Source organism: Nakaseomyces glabratus, chromosome M (assembly GCF_010111755.1).
Source record: "Nakaseomyces glabratus chromosome M, complete sequence".
NCBI lineage: Eukaryota > Fungi > Ascomycota > Saccharomycetes > Saccharomycetales > Saccharomycetaceae > Nakaseomyces > Nakaseomyces glabratus.
This window is the reverse complement of record NC_088963.1, coordinates 733,390-750,189: the sequence shown is the minus strand read 5'-3', so window position 1 is coordinate 750,189 and position 16,800 is coordinate 733,390. Positions and strand designations below refer to the sequence as shown.

Genomic DNA, 16,800 nt, shown 5'->3' with positions numbered 1-16,800 from the left:
TATACCCCCATGCCCCTGCATTATAACTTTAGAAATTTTTTGAAGAATGGGATTATTCAATCAACACCATTTCCATTCAACTAATGACACTAAAAAATCCTCCTATTTATCTGCCTCTGAGAAGTCAGAGCCAAAATAGGGATGATTTTAGTACCTAGCAAAATGAAACTTTAGAATGCTAGCGTATTTTTCTATTTTACAAAATTCACATTCCAACAAAGTTATTTTTACTATTTTATCAAAATGGTATTGCATTTCCAATTATTCTAACTGATTAGTCTTGATGTTGTTATGCTTCCCTATTTGATATTTTTTTTTGTTATGTTTTTTTTTACTTTCAATTCTTGCATTTGCACCTTTTTTCCTATTCAAATTGTGAACTTCATTACCTTTACTTCATGTTTTTATATTTCCAAAAGTAACAGTCGCAAAACAGAGATAGTTGAATATGATTACTAGCGTTGTGCTTTTTTTTTTGAACTCTAGTATCTCATTTTTGTTTATATATCGCTGTCTCAGTTTACTTTTTATTTTTACTTCACTTTTATAAAGTTATGCATTACTATTATTATCCTTTTTCATATTATCCTATTTTTGTTTACCACCATCACCCTTATTATATATAGAAAAGGAACAACTTAGTGTTGTGATTGGCCACTTTTACAAGGAAATGATAATCCCGATATTGTACTATAAAAGTATCTTAAACGTCATTTAAACTTAGAAATTATTATATGTGTATTTGCGTCTTAGTGGTAAAACTATATCTGATCTAGTGCCGTTATACTCGAATAGTGTCTGCTGGATAGATCGGCCAAAGTACGATCTTGCTACAGTTTATAAGAGATTATGTGAATACACAACAAGAAAGGACCTTCATTTAACAGGAGAAATAAGAACCGACACCGGTGTCGGTTCTTAAGAGATTTGAATTCATTCCGAGTTATTTAATTCCTCAATATTTAAAAGGTTTCTCAATTCTATCAAAGTGTACATATAAACTCACAAATCTAATCTCTAGACACGCATATATCAAACACTAGAGATATCAAGGCCATCTTTGCACACCACAATCAAGGTGATGAACTACAGACTTTGCTTTTGTTTCTTTTGTCAAAAGGTGCTCTTAAATTTACTAGGCCAGTAAGGAGGTGAAATTGCTTCTAAAAATTGTTTTTTCGTAGTTTTTGGTCTCTAAATCTGACCGAGCAGGCTCATGAACATAGGCAGTAACGTTTTTAGACATGATTATATAAGCCATTCCAAGATTCAGCTGGTGTACAGTCATTTCTTCATCTCACCACACATGCAGCTGTGCAGTAAAAATTGCTATTATATCAACCTTAAATCCCTCTGGTGTAAAAAGCACGTAGAAAAGAGTAATTATTCTTTCTGCACATATTTCTCCTAGACTTATTCTTAAACATTGCTTTTTCATGAAAAATTGGCACCTCCTTACTGAATTATTGTGGCTTTATGTGGTTTTCGTAATCTTGTGCTGCTTTTCTCTACAGCATTATCCTTCTCCAGAAAAAAAAGAAACAATAAAAGCTCGAGGAAGGGAGGGACTATTAATTAATCTAGGTGGGAAGCAAAAAAGAAAAATATACAAGCCGGACAACACACCTTGTACTATCTAAGGTTGTATCACCTCAATCTGCTGCGATTAGATTGAAACCACTGTTCTGCTATTAGAACTTAACATGATGCTTAGTTACACCGGTGCCAAAAGGCGGTCCTGTGAAGGTCCTGGTCGCAGTTAAGGTTGTTCTATCCTATATACAATCGGAGCTTTACCACTGACGATCCAAGTAGCGATTAAGACCAAGTAGAGCTGGTTTGTTGCAGTTTATTGCTGTGGATAGATTGATTTTGATATTATATACCGTTACTTGACCCGATGTTCAAACTCCACGAAGATAATGTGGGAAGTAAGATACTGTCCGAGAAGATTCAAGAGTTTCTCTGATATAAGTTCTGATCTCATCAAAGCGCAACGTTGAAAGGCCTGAATTTCCTAGATCAGAAAGTCCATTTTCGATGTCAATATATTTTGATTTTCAATCTCGGCTGGTACCTTTTGTTTTCATTTTTTTCATGGAGTTTCACGGTAACTAACGTGCTATTGAAAATGAGATAATTCCTTTTATATTGTTGGGATATAATGTTCGGCTCTTAAAATATTCAGGAAACAGCTTTTCCTATGTTTCTTTTGAAGGTGAAAGTCGTGAATCCCCTTCTATGACTGATAATGATGCAGATTGCAATACCTATTTTTGGCGTCCTTTCCTTGGCTTCAACAACACAACAACAAAACTCAAAACTCTGTGGATCAGAAAGTGCCTACTCAAACATTGTAACCTCATAAAGCAAAATGAGTATATTCGGTCTTTTAAAAAATGTCGGCTGGTAAGTTTCATCAAGGCTGGTAAAAGATAATCTTTCCTTCAGGATAGTTTTGAGATTGAGCAAATGGTTAAGTTCACTACTACTACATTATCTAGGAACACTTTTCAATGATTTGTGGCATGTCAGCGTCAAACCGCACCGAAGCAACTAACCTATTCTATCACTTTGAGATATTTAATTTCTCTATGAAATAATGCACTTTTGACAAGTTAGAAGATTAGATATGAAAACATATATAAGGACAGTTCAATTTGATCAATTGACCAAAACTTAACAAGCAGTTCCTCATTCTATTCAATTGTGTTTTTCTATTATCAATTACAAGATCATCACTAAAATAATAAGTAAAGAATCTGACTTAGAATGCCTGCTTCAATATCCTCTTCGATAATATCGAAGGAAAGGAAGGATGATGCAGATACTACATCAAATTCATATGCTGATTCTGTGCATAGTTATGAAAACATAAATCGTGACGATAATGAACAGCAACCTGTTTCAACACAATTATCTCGTCACTTAACCCAAATTCTCTCAGAAGAAGGTGGTAAAGAAAGATTGGAGTCCATGGCCAGAGTTATCTCCACCAAGACAAAGGCTGAAATGGACAAATTTGAAGTCAATGACATGGACTTCGACTTGAGAATGCTGTTGAATTACCTAAGAAATAGACAGCTTGAACAAGGTATCGAACCAGGTGACTCCGGTGTTGCTTTTAAAAATCTAACCGCAGTTGGTATAGATGCTTCCGCTGCCTATGGTCCAAGTGTGGAGGAAATGTTAAGAGATACCGGTAAACTACCACTTACACTGATCAACAAGCTAAGAAGAAAGAAAGATAGTGTTCCTTTGAGAAACATTATCCAAAACTGTACTGGTGTTGTTGAATCTGGTGAAATGTTATTTGTGGTTGGTAGACCAGGTGCTGGTTGCTCAACATTGCTAAAATGTATCTCTGGTGAAACCTCAGAATTAGTTAGCGTTGATGGTGAATTTTCCTATGATGGTTTAGATCAAGAGGAAATGATGAAGAACTACAAAGGCTATGTCATTTACTGTCCAGAACTTGACTTCCACTTCCCTAAAATCACAGTGAAAGAAACCATTGATTTTGCACTAAAATGTAAAACTCCTAGAGTTAGAATTGACAGAATGACCAGAAAACAGTATGTCGATAATATTAGAGATATGTGGTGTACTGTTTTTGGTTTAAGACATACATACGCTACTAAAGTCGGTAATGATTTTGTTAGAGGTGTCTCTGGTGGTGAAAGAAAGCGTGTGTCTTTAGTAGAAGCTCAAGCGATGAATGCTTCTATTTACTCCTGGGATAACGCAACCAGAGGTTTAGATGCTTCTACAGCTTTAGAATTTGCACAAGCTATTAGAACAGCTACCAACATGATGAATAATTCAGCTATTGTTGCTATTTACCAAGCGGGTGAAAACATCTATGAACTATTTGATAAAACCACGGTTTTGTATAATGGTAAACAAATTTACTTCGGTCCAGCTAAGAAAGCTGTGCAATATTTTGAGAATATGGGTTGGATAAAACCACCTAGAATGACATCTGCTGAGTTTTTAACCTCTGTTACTGTTGACTTTGAAAATAGAACTTTAGATATCAAACCCGGTTATGAAGATACAATTCCTAAATCTGGTTTTGAGTTTGAAGAATATTGGTTGAACTCTCCTGAATACCAAGAACTATTGAGACACTACGATGATTACCATGCCAGACACCCTGCTGAAGAAACTAGAGAAAGATTTGACACTGCAAAGAAGCAAATGCTTCAATCAGGTCAACGTGAAAGCTCCCGTTATGTTGTCAATTACTGGTCTCAGGTTTGGTACTGTATGATCCGTGGTTTCCAAAGAGTTAAAGGTGACTCTACTTATACAAAAGTCTACCTAAGTTCCTTTTTAATCAAAGGTTTGATTGTTGGTTCAATGTTTCATAAAATTGATAATAAAAGTCAATCCACCACAGCGGGCGCTTATTCACGTGGTGGTTTGCTATTTTATGTTCTATTGTTTGCCTCCGTTACTTCTCTTGCTGAAATTGCTAACTCTTTCTCTACTAGACCCATTATTGTGAAACATAAATCATACTCGATGTACCACATTTCTGCAGAGTCTCTCCAAGAAATTATCACAGAGTTGCCAACCAAATTTGTTGCAATTATTGTTTTATCTTTAGTGACATACTGGATACCATACCTGAAATTTGAAGCTGGTGCATTTTTCCAATACATCTTGTATTTATTCACTGTACAACAATGTACTTCATTTATCTTTAAATTTGTCGCTACAATTACAAAAGATGGTGTTACTGCACACGCTATTGGTGGTCTATGGGTTTTGATGTTATGTGTTTATGCCGGTTTTGTGTTACCATTAGGTGAAATGCATCATTGGATTAAATGGCTGCATTTCCTAAATCCACTAACATATGCATTTGAGAGTTTAGTATCGACCGAATTCCACCATAGAGAAATGCTTTGTAGTCAATTGATTCCAAGTGGTCCAGGGTATGAAAATGTTTCCGTTGCTAATCAAATTTGTAATGCTGCTGGTGCTATAAAGGGGCATATGTTTGTGAATGGTGATACGTATATTGATAGACAGTACCATTTTGCATACCGCCATGCCTGGAGAAGTTGGGGTGTCAATATTGTTTGGACATTTGGTTATATTGTTTTCAATGTTATTCTTTCGGAGTTTATCAAACCAGTATCTGGTGGTGGTGATTTGTTATTGTACAAGAGAGGCCACATGCCAGAGTTTGGTACTGAAAATGCTGATGCTAGAGTTGCTAGTAGAGAAGAAATGATGGAAACTTTAAATGGTCCAGATGTTGATTTGCCAAAGGTTATCGCTGCTAAGGATGTCTTTACATGGAACCACTTGAATTATACTATTCCTTATGATGGTGCCACCAGACAATTATTATCAGATGTTTTTGGTTACGTTAAGCCTGGTAAGATGACAGCACTAATGGGTGAGTCAGGTGCTGGTAAAACCACTTTACTAAACGTTTTGGCCCAAAGAATTAATATGGGTGTTATTACTGGTGATATGTTAGTTAATTCTCAGTCACTACCTGCATCTTTTAATAGATCGTGTGGTTATGTTGCTCAAGCGGACAATCATATGGCTGAATTGTCGGTTAGAGAGTCTTTGAGATTTGCTGCTGAATTAAGACAACCTAGATCTGTTCCATTAGAGGAAAAATATGAGTATGTTGAAAAGATTATCGCCTTGTTGGGTATGCAAAATTATGCCGAAGCTTTAGTTGGTAAAACAGGTAGAGGTCTAAATGTGGAACAAAGAAAGAAGTTGTCAATTGGTGTGGAATTAGTTGCCAAGCCTTCCTTATTACTATTCTTGGATGAACCAACGTCTGGTTTGGATTCTCAATCAGCTTGGTCCATTGTCCAATTTATGAGAGCATTGGCTGACTCTGGTCAATCTATTTTGTGTACTATTCATCAACCTTCTGCAACTTTGTTTGAACAATTCGACAGATTACTGTTGCTGAAAAAAGGTGGTAAGATGGTTTACTTTGGTGATATTGGTGAAAATTCATCTACTTTGTTAAACTATTTTGAGCGCCAATCCGGTGTGAAGTGTGGTATTTCAGAGAATCCTGCAGAGTATATTCTAAACTGTATCGGTGCAGGTGCTACTGCTAGTGCATCTGCTGACTGGCACGATCTATGGCAGCAGTCACCTGAATGTGCAGCAGCCAGGGCTGAATTGGATGAACTTCATAAAAACCTTTTGTCAAGACCTGTTACCGAAGATCCTGAACTTGTAACAAAATTTGCGGCCTCATACACGACCCAAATGAAATGTGTTTTAAGAAGAACCATGATACAGTTCTGGAGATCACCAGTGTATATTAGGGCTAAGTTCTTGGAATGTGTGTCATGTGCTTTGTTTGTTGGTTTGTCGTATATCGCTGTCAACCACTCTGTTGGTGGTGCAACTGAAGCCTTTTCATCTATCTTTATGTTATTGTTGATTGCCCTAGCAATGATCAATCAATTACATGTCTTTGCTTATGACAGTAGGGAATTATATGAGGTTAGAGAAGCTGCGTCTAACACTTTCCATTGGAGTGTTCTATTGTTATGTCACTACGTTGTTGAGACAGGTTGGTCTACACTATGCCAATTTATGTGTTTCATTTGTTACTACTGGCCTGCCGGATATAGTGGACGTGCTTCGCATGCAGGATTCTTCTTCTTCTTCTATGTTTTGATTTTCCCAATGTATTTTGTTTCATATGGTCTGTGGATTTTGTACATGTCTCCCGATGTGCCTTCAGCTTCTATGATCAATTCAAACTTATTTGCAGCCATGTTACTTTTCTGTGGTATCTTACAACCAAAGGAAAAAATGCCAGGATTCTGGAGAGGTTTGATGTACAACGTTTCTCCATTCACATATGTTGTTCAAGCATTAGTTGGCCCATTGGTACACGATAAGAAGGTTGTATGTAACAAGAATGAGTTTGCAATCATGGATCCACCTGCAGGGCAAACATGTGGCGAGTATCTAAGAACTTATATTGGTAACAACTCAGGTTACTTAGTTAATCCTCAAGCTACGAGCAATTGTAACTACTGCCCATATAGTGTTCAAGATGAAGTTGTTGCCCGGTTCAACGTGAAATGGAGTTACAGATGGAGAAACTTTGGTTTTATGTGGGTCTACATCTGCTTCAACATTTTTGCCATGTTGTCTTGTTATTACATCATGAGAGTTAAGGTTTGGAGCTTGAAATCTGTCCTTGACTTTAAGAAATGGTTCAACGGACCAAGAAAGGATAGACATGAAAAAGACAAGTCTATCTTTGAGAAGAAACCAGGTGATGAAGAAAAAGTGAAGCAAAAATTTTAAACTCTTTCTTTCACCTAACTAATGACTTTTAAAAATAGAAATCATGATTATATTTTAATTCAAAAGAAAATACCTATAATTGCTTGCAGTCTTCTTCAATGCGCCCAGAAGGCAGCAACAATTTGACTTTTTTTTTATTTCATTTGCTTTGAATGCATCGAATAATGCTTAATAACAAGGATATTTTTCACTAGATATATTTTATAAATTCAATACAATAATTGTTATAGATTCCAATTTACTAATAAATTTTAAATCCTTTTTTACATGATTATAAATTATATTCCAATAAATAATACCCTGTTTGATACACAATATTTTGATTCCAAACAAAAACTTATCATGTGACTTTGGGACGTATTATTCGCTATTTTTTTACTACTTTTGCATCTCATCCGTTGCTAGGAAGCACAAGTAAAATATAAAGGTATTATCGTTGATTTATTCACAATAGTTTGTCCCTTAAGTAGTCAAGAGCTATCATAAGTCTTATCTTGGTTTATTGCGTTCAATTATATTTGTTGAGGTTGAGTTACAGCTATCTTGTTTAACAACAAGATAGATGGCACTTCCTAAAATAAAGTGATTGTTTATCATCGCGATTCGATCAAATGAGCAGTGGCTCTTAGTTTAATTACTTGATTATTAAACAAAAATAAAATAAAATAAATATGTTCTCAACTCTGTGACTTTTCAAGGGACTATGCAATTAAAAACACCTGAAAGTCAAAGAGCGGAGTTTGTAAATAGAGATCTCAATTATTTACAAGACTAAAGGCATGAGAATACAGCAGCAAAAAAAAACTATTAGTCAGTATACCTTATCGCTGGGCCAGGTACAGTAAGAATAAGGTGTGGTTATCTTTCAAAATGAAATCCTTGATGTATTAAAGCTGAAAAGATCCATCGGCTAAAACAAAATTCGAACTCTTATACCCTTATCAGAACAAACAGTTAGCGGAAAAGGTAGAGTAAGTGTGTTACATGAATGTCAATTAGTCAGTTCCTTCCTCTTTCTCTTCTGGTACTAATGCATTTGCCTCTTCCAGTACATCTGCTAATTCACCAGAACGGGCCATACTAGTGATAACATCGCAACCACCGATAAATTCTTTGTTAACATACAGCTGTGGAATGGTTGGCCAGTTGCTAAACTCCTTGATACCTTCACGTAACTCTGGGTCTTCCAAGACATTATATGCGGCAAACTTCTCTGGATCAACACCTTGCTGACCAAGCATCGAGATGGTGGCCCTAGAAAACCCACATTGTGGAAACTCAGGTGTACCTTTCATGAATAGAACAACAGGAGCAGATGCAATAGCACCTTCAATAGCTTTCTTGGTCTCAGTACTCATGTAACGTGCCATTTGTGACCTGAACACCATCCTAGTACTGGTGGTGCCCAATAAAGCACTCTTTCCTAATAATCTTGTAGCGAACATTGCCCTTTTCCAAATAAAACTCTTATCAACTCGTGGATCCCCAAAGTATTATTATCCCTGGCTGATAAAGCTTTAATAATGATGTCGACTAGCCTTTCTGAATAATATTGTTCTTTTATGTGTAAACTCGTTGTTTGATTAATAATGAAATTTCAGAAATCCGATGACTTTGCGGTGACTTCCGATGACTTCACTGATAATGAACAATATCGATGATAAATGGTTAAAACTATGGTGAACGGGAATGCAATTTTTATTTATTTATGATATATATAAATTTGTAAGAATTTAGAATATTAACTAACATTTTATTGTGTTTAACTGAATTTTCAACACCTTCTTTAGACTGAACCAAAAGACTAAATCCAACATACTGTTTCATTTTAACAATTTACTTCTTGACGTCTCTAGCATAATTTGTGTAGTTGAACAAGGACATTTTTTGCAATTTGTGTAGGTGCTTTATGCTGTAGAAGTACAGTGCTCCCAATGAGATCATACCAATGGCGGAGGCTGCAATGAAACCATAGTCGGTTTCTTCTATAAAATTCTCCAGGTTCATACCGTATAATGATCCTATAAAAATCGGTCCTCCAAGAGATAGCATACCTATGCTGAACCGTATACCCAAAAGCATCAGCTGATTTCTGTTTGAATCCAGGATAATGTTTATAATTTCTTCTGTAGTCTTGACATTAGAAATGATATTCTCTGTGATTTGTACAATTTCATCGAGATGGTTATGATATGTCTCTAGGAGCATCTCTATCTCCGAGTGGTCATCATCTTTGTGTTCTACACCGTTTTTTAAATCGCTTAAATACATTGAGCATAGCACATCGCTTTGTTCAAGCAGATCATCTAGCATATCCCTTATTAGTACAGTCTTTTTGTAAAAGTTACTTAGTTTCTTGTTTTGACCAAGAAGAAACTTTAACTTATCTCTAGTTATACTGTATTCAAGATCCTGTAATATTCCTTTGCAAATAGTAACTTGAACGTTCATCTCACTTGTTAAGTTTGAAAGTGCAGAAATGAAAATGGATTCTAGGGCTCTGAACTCATAAGGTAACGGATCTTTCTTCAGCTCTACCATATCTAAGTTCTGTAGCCTCAGCTTTAGGCTATTCAGGAATGCCTTATGTGAAGTAGAATTTAATGAGCCAAATGAGTCAAATACAATTACCATATCTGGTTTGATTAGCGTTTTGATAGTGGCCAAGCTGACTAGGATTCCGTTCTTCCTCACCAAAAAACTTGGAACCAAGTCATTCTTCCTAGATTTCTCTATCTTTCTAAGGTCTCTCGGCAGAAGACCATGCTTTGCAACCAATTCTTCTCTCTTTATATCTAATGCAGGAGAGACTATGTTACCACCAGCATCAAACACCGTACACCTAATAGTTCCTGAACCATGGCCGTAAAGCATATTATTCCTTTGGATAAGGTTCTTCTGTAATAGTAATGCTGCGGTACTCTCTTCCTCTGATGTTCCCAAAAACCTTTTAGGTGTCATAAACATTGTGCTTCGCCAACAACATCTTTTAACAAGGTTGAGTGTAATAGCCCGGTTCACTAGCAGCATTTATTCTGACAAAACGCAAATTGTTAGTTTTAGTAGTTTGCTTTCAGATGGCTTTTCTATCGATGATTCATTAGTATTGTCACATCGCTTGTTATTGCATTCTTTTAGGTGATGCCATTCACAAATTTGAATTTCGAGCTCACAAGTGATGACAATATTGGTGTGCTGAACAATAAGTTTCTATAAGCTATAAGGAATTTTAAAATGCAAATACTAATATGTTTTTGTTAAATAAAATTAAAGATACTGTCTACTAAGAAATAGTATAAATGCCATTTACTAGGGTAATTTGTAAAATTATTATATACCCATTTGCTTTATTGTTTAGCCTCCACATATTCTGCTGCGTCAACAAAGCTATCACTTTCACCATCTGCATAAGTAATGTTGTTTTCTGTTGTTGTCGAATCGTCTTGTTCTAATTGAATCCCCGCCAATTCCTTCCTTAACTTAGCTTGTGTCTTCAACATCTCCAATCTACCTTGTATACCTAATAATATTGGCAATGTGGTGGATGAAGTTCTTAATGCTGACTTTAAGTGTCTTGTTTGCTTTCTTGTCTTCTTATCATTGGAAATGTTCATATCCTTGCCTTTGATCAATAAAATCCATTTTAGCCATACAGGAAGCGTTGCGTTGTCAGACCATGGATCCTTTTCTATCTCATCTGCTACTAATTGATATAATCTCACCGCTTGGTCATTTTCTTCAATTTTGTTGTTCAAGAAGTTGGATATACGATCACTTGACCAGGTTGGTAGGTTTAGAATTTCAATAATTTCTTTATCCTCACCTTCAATTAGTGCAGTTAGTAGTTCTTGACTGATCTTATCCTGACCTGCTTTTGTTATTTTCTGTCTTTGAGTTATTTCCTTTTCAGAACTGTCTTCATTACCTGCGACGCTGATATTATCTTCAGACAAATCAGTACCATCGTGTTGAGAAGTATTGACATCGATTATGGAGCCTGCAGAGTTGATGTCGCCAAGTGAAAGTTTCTTAAAATTAGGTTCGTTTACATTTAGCCAAGCAACCAGTAAGTTATCCCCTGAAGTATGCTCAAAGTCTATAATTGTAGAGGAACTTGCAACTATCTTGCGTGTAGGTTGTTTCTCTCCAAATTTGAACACGTCTATACTATTATCATTACCTGTCAACACGAAAACAAAGTCCTTAATAACTTTAAATTTAAAGGCAGCTTCTGTTTCCCACCTAAAGACTTCCTTGCCTGATTCAAAATCAACAACTAGAAGATTTTCTGAGTTACTCAAGACAAGATATTCACCATTGTTTAGAAATTCTGCATGGCTATAGTAGCCTATTTCTAACACCAGTTTGGTAACAGCTCTTCTCTTGCTTGGGTCAATTAGGTAAACCTTATCTTCGGTGAATATCACTATGTAAAATGTTTTTTCATCCCGATACAGGACCTCGAAGTTCTTGACATTGGAATCTCTACCTTCGCTGAACGTGAATGATTTCTGCTGTTTGCTTTGGTTGTAATGAAATTTCTTTGCTACCATATTTTCATCAAGGACCCAAATAAATGGACCATCAGTAGCCATGCCGATTATACTGTCTTTGCTTTTGAGTATATTTACAATGTCCTTACCTGTTTGTGTGTAAACCACTATCTTAGAAGTACCATATACATTGACAAAATAGTTCTCATGTGAGGTAGTAGAAATAACCCCAGCATCATCACTATTCCTCCTCTTCGTTTTTGTCGAACCATTAGCTATTTCGTTGTAGCACCATCCATAAAAGTTCAGCTCACTTATCTTTAGGTCGTTGGACTCACAGTCGATATTGTTCACAAGAGAACTGTTGATCATGTAGTTGTTTTCTGGATCCAATGGGTACAGATCTATAGTATTCTTCTTAGACCTGTCAGCCTGATAGGCAAAAGTCAGACCATCCTTTGAAAAGCATGCAATTTGAGACATTATCTGGTAAGATTTGCAAATATTCCTAGCTAATATAGGCTAATGCTGCTATATATTCAGACGTGGCCTATCCTGTTAAAAAGTATGCAATTGTGTGCTACCAGTACAAGTTGCTAAAAGCTCAATCTATTAAAAAATTAGAAACTAGCTAGACCAGCGCAAATATGTTATATGAAGAACTGGCACCACACCATACAGAGCAGAGTAACTATCCAATATCGGTAACAACCAGAAGCCCAGAGCACTATTATCTCACCTCATCGCATACATTATAGTGCTCATCATGCTACTTGGGCATCGCAGAGCTCATCGAAAATTTTTCAGATAGTGTAGTACGTACAGCATATGCATTTTGCGTACAAAAGTATGATAATAGGATGCACTCAATGGAAGATATTGATATTTCCCGGGAACATATTATAAGTTTGTCATAGAAATTGGATTTAATCGTTAGTATATGGTCTTTTTTCTAACTTGGGCGTTTCCTTTACATATAATTATAAAAAGTTTACAGAGAAATTAAGCAAAAACTACTTTTGGCGTCACTTTTATATTTCAAGTTTAGTCTAATTAGGAATATTATAAAACGAGTTAGAAAGATGTTCTGCTCTATGCACATGGGTATTTCTGTGGTAGTATACATTTTTTAGTAGGTGAAAGGTTGTGAGTATGCTTGGAAATTATTTATCTGTGCATTGGAGTTGCAGGCCTTAGCAGGCGATACTTGTAGTGGTACTCGGGGGCTTTCTCTCGACAGTTTTGAATTAGCAGAGTCGAGTGAGCTGGAAGAGGCTGTATGAGACGGGTTTGGTTCTCTCTTGAGTGCCGGCACTGCGCCAAAGGTCTCATGCATTAGTTCTACCTCTTCTGCTGTTGCAACTGGCAGTTTGACAGCCACGACCGTGGAGTCTTCAATCTCTTCCATATGTATCTCTTTTTCTTGCTCGTCCAAATCAACAGCTGTTGTCTCTGCTGACTTTAGCCGCTCCTCCGCTGTGCTCTGTTGTAATTCATTTTCATTGTCATTGCAATTTTCATGTGTCTCCTTTCTGCTCGGACTTAGTAACGGCGCGAGCACAATCACTATAAGCATAATAATTGATAATCTAGTGTCCATATCAAAAAAGCGCTGTGTCACCTGTTCAAACAACTCACTCAATTTGTTGTGCTTCACTGGTTCCGGTATGTGCTCGATTATCTTCTCCTGCAACGTCTCGGGAACAAAAAAGTCATCTGCCCATTGTTCAAACTGGCTTGGTTCATGCAAAGAGGAGTAAGGCATCCGATGCCCAAGATACTTCCGGAGACTCTTCCACGCCCCCACCGTTACACCAAATGGTATACCGTACTGCAAAACTGGTGGTCTAGTCATATCAACAAATGAGTAGTTGAGGTTTCTTGTCCTTTCTACTACCAATAACTTCTTCTTTAATTCACCGGGCCTGTAGTGATAGTCTCCCTAGCAGCTACCAAAAAAAATAGAGTGTCAAAGTATCAAGCAATTAATGGATATATCGTCCTGTGATCAGAGTTATACTGACTCTTAAAACTAGAACTACAATGCCCCTTTTATACTACCTTGTTATAATGGTTTAATTAATGAAACTTTCTTCAATTTATTATGGCTGTCCCTTCTTCGTCGGTGACAACCCCGTCGATAGTCATCGATATAGTCATGTATATAGTTAGCTCTGCTTATATTTGTGTTGTTGCTATTTACAGTTATGCAATGGACCCCAGGCTAAGTAGTATCAGCTGTAACAGTACTTGCAAAGACCAGAAGCCCACTTTCTTGATACGTTGTGAGCGTTGTTGGTCGTCAGCTACATAGACTGCGAATGCATCGTACACTTCCGCACTGAGGTCTTGCATCAGGTATGAGTCGTAGACGGTCCAAGATCCTTCAAAGTCGTCGATCTTCTTCACTACACGGCACTTAATTGGGATATAGGTTCTGTGGGAGTTTATATACCCGACGATGGGTCTGATCAAGGCGTTGTTGATGTACGTCATCCCCGGAGCAAACAAAGGCACTGTGGCCTTGACGTGGTTTAACTTTAGAGAGAAGTCCATGATGAAGTAATCGTCTGGGTCTATGTCCGGTGTCTCGCTTTTATTTTGTGGGATGATATTATACATCTTTGCCTGTTTGATAAGTCTGTTACTGATCTCCGTTAAAAGTTCTGTGAGTTGTAAAGAATCGGCATTCTTGTCTGGTAAAAGAACATCACCGATCATGTTAACTTTGCCTTCCGTGATCCATCCGAATGGCCCCTCAATGCCCGCATTGAGATGGTCTACATCCAGGGAATCCACCCTGAATCGTGTCACTTTCCTCCAGGGAGACACAGGCGACTCTGAAGATCCGTCGCCAAGTGTGTTATATTTCCTATGAATCGTGAACATCGAGTTGTCATATGTGCCACTCATGCTGTTTGCATTCAATATATCGTAGAACAGCCAATGTTTGCGCAATTGTGGCAGTTCACAGTTGAATATACTGACTTGGAACGGCCTGAACCCCTGAGGTTGATAGAGTGTGAACAGTACATCGTTCATCTTAAAATTAGAAATCTCAAAATCACCGGGCTGTGCTATATTCTTGTAATTCCGGGGATCATCGTTGGCTTTCCATACCACATGCGTTCTATCTACAATACCCCTAAGCCCATTGATAATCACTTCGTCTATAAACCCTTTACCATTGATCCATTTCCTCAAGTTAAGAGAGATATCCAGCTGGTCAAGAGTCAGATCGAACTGTGTGTAGTTTCCGTGGTCGAAATCCTCACGGTTCACCAGCAGGCTTTCGCTCAGTGCTAATTTCGCCCTCTGAGCCGCTTCCTTCTGGGAACCTTTGGTGAAACTATGCGAGGTTTTGGGCCTCCGTGATATAAAAACATTCTTGAAGCTGATCTTCCCCGAGGACCAGTCTGGCACCACAGCGCTCTCAAAAACCACAGACAATGCGGTGTTCCTGGTCAGGTAGTTACCAATCTTCTCTGCTACGTACTCCTGTGCGTACACAGTATTCAGGAGATATATTATCACAGAGACGAAAGACGTAGTCCACAGCAGCAGGATGATGAAGTTGCTCACTAGAATCCAAGATATGAAAGCACCGATATCATCGGTATTGAACGGCCTGTTCAGGGACCGTTTCAGAAACCACCGTGTGTTGATCCTCAGCTTGGCAAACAAACCAGACGTCTGCGCCAGAGTCCTGTCACGCTCTGTGATAAACTTGTACTGTGCAATCTTCTCCTTGATGCTCTTCCTCACTGCATTCTTATCGCTAGCCCATCGCACCTGTATTGACCATATTTGAAACGATGACATACCAGGTACCAGCTGGTTTGGTGCTCTATGTGCCAATCGAGCTGGACTACCATCCGGCAACCAGACTGGTACCCTTGTTGGTAGTCGCAACCTCGCACTGCTCGCATTGCTCGCATTGCAAACCCAACGTCGCAGCATCATTGTCCACTTCACTCACCAGTAATAAGTTGCCCAGTCACCATCCCTTATATACGCTGTGGCTACCGAGATGGCCGAACCCACTCCAAATATATGGGATACTCAAACTGAAAGATGATGATGAGCTTATTATGGTAATGCTGTACGTACATTACCCCCGTGGCAAGAAACACGTACAACGCTACATTTCTCGTCGACGCTTTTTTTTTTCAAAATTTCTTTCATCGAAGAGCTTTGGAGGGTCTCATAGCACATATAAGTTGTTATTGCTACACAATTTTGGTCAATTGAGTAGCTGTTGCAATAGGGACAAATCAAAAACACGTCAATAATACAGATATACAAAGATGGCTGAGATTCCAGAAGGTGCTAACGTTACTATTTTGAACAGAAACGAGAAGAAGGCTAGAGAGTTGATCTCCAAGCTTGGTTTGAAGAAGGTTCCAGGTATCATCAGAGTTACATTCAGAAAGAAGGACAACCAAATCTTTGCCATTGAGAAGCCAGAAGTCTTCCGTTCTGTTGGTGGTAACTACGTTGTCTTCGGTGAAGCCAAGGTTGACAACTTCACCCAGAGATTGGCTGCTGCTCAACAACAAGCTCAATCCCAAACTGCCACCAAGACCCCAGAGGATATCCAAGCTGACATGCAAGCCGCTGCTGTTGCCAACGAGAACAAGACTGAGGGTGACGCTGCCGAGGAAGACGTCGACGCTGGTGACTTGTCCAATGACGACATAGACTTGGTCGTCCAACAGACTAACGCCACCAAGGGCCAGGCCATCAAAGCGCTGAAGGAACACAACGGTGATATCGTCAACGCTATCATGTCCTTGTCTAAGTGATTTTTTTCATTTGAATAAATAAAAATGCTGAATATCCTTTTTCTTTTGTTCCTTCCAAGAATAACTAAAAGTATTTCAAGTATATACATATCTTTTAATGAAATAAATAGTTTAATATCATGAATTTAAAAGGACATTATAACTAATTCGTAATTGTTATTTTGGGAGTTCTTCCTCTTAAT

At 37.8% G+C, this 16,800-nt stretch overlaps 7 protein-coding genes across 7 annotated transcripts; 2 read left to right on the top strand and 5 right to left on the bottom strand.

Annotated features, from left to right (window-relative positions):
- Positions 1-2,772: 2,772 nt before the first annotated feature.
- On the top strand, positions 2,773-7,320 carry PDR12 (ATP-binding cassette multidrug transporter PDR12; the record flags this gene model as incomplete). Its single annotated transcript, XM_449665.1, has 1 exon — positions 2,773-7,320. The coding sequence occupies one exon, from the start codon at positions 2,773-2,775 to the stop codon at positions 7,318-7,320; it is 4,548 nt and encodes a 1,515-aa protein (XP_449665.1).
- Positions 7,321-8,315: 995 nt separating this feature from the next.
- On the bottom strand, positions 8,316-8,765 carry GRX5 (monothiol glutaredoxin GRX5; the record flags this gene model as incomplete). The annotated part of the gene is made up of 1 exon (XM_449664.1): positions 8,316-8,765. One exon carries the CDS (start codon positions 8,763-8,765, stop codon positions 8,316-8,318), a length of 450 nt encoding a protein of 149 aa, XP_449664.1.
- Positions 8,766-9,156: 391 nt separating this feature from the next.
- On the bottom strand, positions 9,157-10,350 carry MFM1 (Mfm1p; the record flags this gene model as incomplete). The annotated part of the gene is made up of 1 exon (XM_449663.1): positions 9,157-10,350. One exon carries the CDS (start codon positions 10,348-10,350, stop codon positions 9,157-9,159), a length of 1,194 nt encoding a protein of 397 aa, XP_449663.1.
- A 317-nt stretch (positions 10,351-10,667) lies between these two features.
- Positions 10,668-12,296, bottom strand: UTP9 (Utp9p; the record flags this gene model as incomplete). Its single annotated transcript, XM_449662.1, has 1 exon — positions 10,668-12,296. One exon carries the CDS (start codon positions 12,294-12,296, stop codon positions 10,668-10,670), a length of 1,629 nt encoding a protein of 542 aa, XP_449662.1.
- A 646-nt stretch (positions 12,297-12,942) lies between these two features.
- NVJ1 (Nvj1p) lies at positions 12,943-13,668 on the bottom strand (the record flags this gene model as incomplete). The annotated part of the gene is made up of 1 exon (XM_449661.1): positions 12,943-13,668. The coding sequence occupies one exon, from the start codon at positions 13,666-13,668 to the stop codon at positions 12,943-12,945; it is 726 nt and encodes a 241-aa protein (XP_449661.1).
- Positions 13,669-14,018: 350 nt separating this feature from the next.
- On the bottom strand, positions 14,019-15,776 carry MDM31 (Mdm31p; the record flags this gene model as incomplete). The annotated part of the gene is made up of 1 exon (XM_449660.1): positions 14,019-15,776. One exon carries the CDS (start codon positions 15,774-15,776, stop codon positions 14,019-14,021), a length of 1,758 nt encoding a protein of 585 aa, XP_449660.1.
- Positions 15,777-16,120: 344 nt separating this feature from the next.
- EGD2 (Egd2p) lies at positions 16,121-16,618 on the top strand (the record flags this gene model as incomplete). The annotated part of the gene is made up of 1 exon (XM_449659.1): positions 16,121-16,618. One exon carries the CDS (start codon positions 16,121-16,123, stop codon positions 16,616-16,618), a length of 498 nt encoding a protein of 165 aa, XP_449659.1.
- Positions 16,619-16,800: the final 182 nt, after the last annotated feature.